A 5461-nucleotide genomic window follows, 5' to 3' on the forward strand; every position below is an offset into this window, starting at 1 on the left:
CCTATGCCTTTGGCTGTGCAGGTCCATCACTACCATAGGGCTTGGCTACAGATTTACAGTTCACGGGGTTTTTTCTGCAGAAGCTTTTTGGATGTGACAAACTCAGAAAAACAGGTAGTTCCTTCTTGGTACATCATTGCCAGTGTTGTAACTTCTCAGTGCGAAAATGTAGCTTGGCAAAGGAGTTCTGCAGTTAACACTGAGAAACAGTACTCAGATGCCTCAGTTAAAGAGTTGACATGCACAGCTAACTATGTTCACCATACAGTTAAGAATGTATTCACACGTCTGAAATCAAACAGAAACACTGCATTTATTAAGTTACAATTCATGCCATGTTCAGCAACTCCATTAAGGTACACTGCTGTTTGGTGTACAACCTGCAGAGATCACTTTGCAGTCTCCTCAAAGCTGGGCTCTAAAGGAGGAAGGGGAGAGAGAGAAAAGTCATATTAGTCTCTTCTTAGTCCAGCCTTGAACACCACAATTCATCTGTTATTCAAAGAAAAATAAACATTAAGTTGGAAAGCTAAAGCAAGGTCTTGTACACTGCAGTGTGTGATGGGGGCAGTACAAAGGAATAAACTACACTGGAGACAGTTCTTTTCCACTTTAGAGGAGTTATACATAAGGTTTAAGACAGACATGTGCCTTAGTAACATTCCACCAAAACAGCTTTTAGCAAAACCTGTGGTAGGGGAGAAGGCAGCAGAGAAATGAAGGGGCCAACTGGAACATTACTGGATAACATGACACTGGTATTTCCAATATAGCTCTGATATAAGAACAAGTAACCAAGCTCTTTCCTGTTGTCTTATAGCTGATTAACAGAATGGAGTGCACAATTTCAAGTCCACTCAGGAAAAGACATTCTCCACATACAAACACTGAGGAAGGAGCTCTTGATGTCAAAGGTACAAACTCAGAAGGGTTAGGGCTTTTGACAGGTGGGCTATTAATGCCTGTTCTCCTTGCTACAAAGAGTCAGAGAGGTAATGCTCAGCTTATAGTAATCTTCATTAAGACAAAAAAAAAGAAGTTTCTATCCATCTAGCCACTTAGTTTTGAAAACTTGTTGAAATTAGATTAAGGATAGGCAACAGTGGTAAAAACACAGTCTCTTCCCCCTTTGTTCTGTTCCTATGGTCACACAAATTTTGTTTCATTACAAAAAAAAAAATCCTAAACTTTAAAATGTACTGTTTCATGTATTACACAGAAATAAAACTGAATATAAAGAAAACGTCCCTAAAATGGGGGGTGGAGGTGGGGTTAGAAACACCACAGATCCTACTTCACAGATGCTTTGTTTCATTTGCAGCAGTAACAACCTGATACCAAATTCTTCCTTAATCCAACTGAAGTACACCAAAACCCAAAACATTTTTAGGTGTGTTCCTAATCTAAATTAGAAATTCCAGTCAGTCTGATCAGAATTACAAGTCACTGACTATGGTGGCTTAACCCTGGCTGGCTGCCAGATGCTCACCAAGCTTTGTGCTCTCCTGCTCTTTCCCTCCCTCCACAGGAGGGTTGAGAATAGAGAATGTTTTTCACCCTTTTTTAAATATGTTGTCACAGAGGCGCCACCAGCATCGCTGACTGGCTCAGCTGTGTCCTACAGTGAGTCCATTTTGGAGCCGGATGGAACTGGCTCTGTCAGATGTGTGGACACCCCCTGTACTCTCCTGATAGAGGCCACCCCTGCAGCCCCCCACTACCAAAACCTTGCCACATAAACCAAATACGCTGGGGCATTCAAGATTGCTGCATCCCAGCTACCTACAGCTTATAAGAAAGACAGCTTACCCCTCCAAAACCTGACTTTAGGCTAAAACTGCTTGTGAGCAATGAAGACTTTGAGCTGTACTTACATAAGCAAGCAAAAGAAACAAAGAACTACAGAAATGAGCTTGTCCGTAAAAAAATTAAAGTTGCCTTTATGTCCTAAGGCAGACAGAGTTTGTGCGGTTTCTTTGCATTCTTGATAAACCAATCAACACAAGCATTCTTCTTGTTATAATCAATCTGGGTAATATGAAAACATGCTAGCACAAACTTAGAGCAATTAAACAGAAGTGGTATCCAAACAAGTGAAGAAAAAGGTTAATATAATTTCATCACGAAGTAATCCTAAGCAACAAAGTTAAGTTCTATGTTCATTTTCTGAAATCATCAGCTTTCCAGATGAGCTAATAGAATTTACAAATTGCAGTTTGGATGACATAGCAGACTATCATTTGAAAACCAGTTGCCTGACCTCTTTGGGGAGGATGAAAAAAAAACCCTCGCAATAGGCCCTTGGCTATTTCTATTATATTTGTGCTATTTCTTTAGGGCCTGTGAAGGGTAATTAGGATAGCTGGATCTGACTGCAAGTTTTGTTAAGCATCAGTCTAAGTCCACATCTCAAATGGAAAAGGCAATTGATCAAAAAAAGGAGCCAGATGGAATCAGATGTGAACTGTGCATAAGTAAAGATACTCACTGAGGGCATCTTATGTGAAATAAATGGTCCAAATAAAAACTAAATGGGAATTAAGTAAAACAGTCAGTGAACACATCCTTACTTGCAATTAGAAACTCAGTAAGATTTTTAACTCACCCTCAAATTTAAATTCTGGGAACTTGGTTAGATCTCCCTCACCATATGCCCGCTGCAGTCTAGCAAGAGATTCATTCATCTCTTTCTGAAATTCAGGGCCTGTATCGACAGGCCCTCCAGCTTGCCTAAAAAACATTAGAAGTTCTGATTAATAGCTCAGTTCTGAAATTTCATGTGGAAGTTCTACATTTTCATGGCCATTTATGAATTACAAACTTTTTTGACAACCAACTAAAGCAAACCATTTAAAATATTTCCAAAAGTCAAGATACAACACATCTTAGGTAGGGTCTACTTACCTTACAAACAAGGTTCTCAGGGTAAAGTACAGGCTTTCTGCTATCAATGATGAAAATCCAAGCTACAGAGGTAGCCTTTTAAGACATAAAGCTACAATGAATATCCAGGCTTTCAGGGCTCTTTGTTTCACTTTTTCCAGATATGATTCACTCTGAGGATGGTGAGACACTGGAACAGGTTGCACAGGGAAGTTGTGGAAGCTCCATTCCGTGGAGGTGTTCAAGGCCGGGCTGGATGGGGCTTTGAGCAACCTGGTCTAGTGGGAGGTGTCCCTGCCCATGGCAGGGGGGCTGGAACTTGATGATCTTCAAGGTCCCTTCCAACCTAAACCTTTCTGCGATTTCCTAACAAAACTGTGATTTGCACCTCCGCTATTTCTCAAATAGCTAAACTGTTCTTGCAACGAGAAGGTGTTTTGAATACTACACAAGCAAAAAACCCAAGAGACAGGGATTTCTTGGGATAGAAATATAAAATAGTAACTCTTTAGATTACCAATGCTCAGTTGTACCAACACAGATACCGCTTACGAGTTGTTAAATCACCAAAAATATGCCTCCCTACACAGGCTAGTTTATGGGTGTGGAAACACAGATCTTCCTCCAGTAGAACTAAGTAGTAGCTTATTTCCTTCCCAAGAATAATTCCCAAGAATAAATTACAGAATTACCATAGTACAGTTTCCTGTTAAGTAGTTAATTCAAACATTACAAGAATCTAAGATTCCATTTGAATGAACTGCTTATTAACGTTAGATGTTTAAGGAATCAGCCTCACAGTTCCATTAATTCTCAATTGTTTTTGGAGGCAATTTCCATTCAGCTTCTGGCAGCAAGACTGAAGAACAGCCATCTTCCCCAGATGAAAAAAAAAGGGGCTTTTTTTTTTTTTTTTCTTTTTACAGAGCACACAGATGGGTAAAAATTAACATACTGGTATGTTCACGTAGTGCACAAAAAACCTTAACTTTAAGTGCCTTAACTCCCCAAGAAGAATGACATCGGCTTTACTTCTTTTTTTTTTTTTTTTTTTAAGAGGAAAAATTAGACATTTTCTGTCAAGTACACAAGAATGCAGCTGATCTGAAATACATTTTTCTTTTCTCCTCCAATTCCCGTTACTGTAGAGGAGGGCGATCAGTCACTGGAACATGCTCCCCAGCTAAGTGGTCACGGCACCAAGCCTGTCAGAGTTCAAGGAGCATCTGGATGATGCTCTTAGTCATGTGGCTTAGTTTTAGGTAGTCCTGCGAGAAACAGGGAGTTGGCCTCAATGACCTTTACGGGCCCCTTCCAACTTGAGATGTCCTACGATTCTATAACAAGCCTCACTTGTGACACTATCAATAAGGGTTGCAGGAAAGCATACCTTAAACATTTAGAAACCAACCTACAAAGCTAGCATATACTAGCATTTGTCAAACTCAACATTTTTCCCCCTTTTGCCATCAGCCTTAAAATAATTTCCTTTACTTACTTGCTCTTTGTGTTGTATTCTCTGATCTTGTCCACAAAGAGCTTCTGAACCGGATCGAGCTCTTTTGTCTTATTAAAGACAATAGCAGAAAGCCCTATGTTTCTGCGCAAGTGAATGGAAACCGCAGAGCGAAAAATGGAAGAAAGTCTCAGAATCTGATGCAGAATCATGATGGCACCAACGTTTTAGCTAAAAAAAAAAAAACAAACGGGGGGGGGAGCAAAACAGAAACACGGGATTAGTTAGCTCAGGTTTTGCCTTAAAAGCAAGAATTTTTAACCCAGCCAAACCCAGCAGCACCAGCCCCGCCGCTATCCCCCCCCGTCCCCTATCCCCCCTCCCTGTCTCCTTCTGACCCGCTCGGGCACCCCCGCAGGCGGCGGGGCCGGGAGGCGCCGTTCGCCCCAGGGCCCAAACGCCCCAAGAGCAAACCGACGGAGGAAAAGCCGCCCCCCATCACCCCCCGGCGCCGCGGCAAGGAGGGCCGAGAGCCGCGGCGGGGCTGCCCCGGCCCAGCTACAGTCACCTTGGGAGAGTCGCCGCCGCCGCCACCCCGGGTCCGTCCCGTCCCGCCCCGCCCCCCCCGCAGTGCACGCCGGGAAGCCGCCCCGTCCGCGCTACCCGGGGCCACCACAGCGCTGAGCCCCGCTCAGACTCCCGGCGCCCGGCCCACCGCACGACGCAACCCCGCTCGGCTGCCAACCGGAGGGCGGGAAGAAAAAGGGAGGACGGCAAAAGCCCACTACCCCCGTTACCGCCGGAAGTCGGCGATACACTTCCGGGGGGGAGGGGGAGGGAGGAAACGGGTCGGCGGGAGAGGCGCCATCATCCCCGCCCCCACCCCTCCCTCTGCCCGCGGATTGGCGGCGCGCGGAGGCCGCCGGGAGCTGTAGTTCCCGCCCCTGCGCGGGGGGGTGGCAGTGTCGGTGCGCCCTCCCTGCCCGGGCCCGCGCTGGGCCGCGCTGCCCAATCCCGAGCGCGCGACGGCCTCCTCAGGGCGGCGGCGGCGAGACCCGCTGGGGCTGCGAGGGCCGCGGCCGGCGGGAGGTGTCGTGCGGCCGCTCCGCTCGGGGCCTGCGG

The 5461-nt window shown here is 45.4% G+C and overlaps 1 protein-coding gene across 2 annotated transcripts; it reads right to left on the reverse strand.

The window, feature by feature from the left end:
- Nucleotides 1-289: 289 nt before the first annotated feature.
- On the reverse strand, nucleotides 290-5143 carry LOC309676497 (ATP synthase-coupling factor 6, mitochondrial-like). Of its 2 annotated transcripts, none has more exons than XM_082489049.1 (4): nucleotides 5003-5143; nucleotides 4382-4570; nucleotides 2606-2730; nucleotides 290-418 (listed from the first exon to the last, which is right to left on the reverse strand). In XM_082489049.1, the coding sequence occupies exons 2-4, from the start codon at nucleotides 4549-4551 to the stop codon at nucleotides 390-392; spliced, it is 324 nt and encodes a 107-aa protein (XP_082345175.1). In that variant the 5' UTR covers nucleotides 4552-4570; nucleotides 5003-5143; the 3' UTR covers nucleotides 290-389. The 2 variants fall into 2 exon arrangements, with proteins under 2 accessions (XP_082345175.1, XP_082345174.1); XM_082489048.1 differs by lacking the exon at nucleotides 5003-5143 and adding an exon at nucleotides 4908-4951.
- Between the last annotated feature and the right edge of the window lie 318 nt (nucleotides 5144-5461).

Source organism: Vanellus vanellus (assembly GCF_965231255.1).
Source record: "Vanellus vanellus genome assembly, chromosome: 1".
In the NCBI taxonomy this organism is placed as follows: Eukaryota; Metazoa; Chordata; class Aves; order Charadriiformes; family Charadriidae; genus Vanellus; species Vanellus vanellus.

Coding starts and splice junctions, on each gene's coding strand:
- LOC309676497 (XM_082489049.1), bottom strand. CDS start 4,551: ATGATTCTGCATCAGATTCTGAGACTTTCTTCCATTTTTCGCTCTGCG. Junction 2,731..4,381: donor GAATACAACACAAAGAGCAA/GTAAGTAAAGGA, acceptor AATGTTTTTTAG/GCAAGCTGGAGGGCCTGTCG. Junction 419..2,605: donor CCCAGAATTTAAATTTGAGG/GTGAGTTAAAAA, acceptor TTCCTCCTTTAG/AGCCCAGCTTTGAGGAGACT.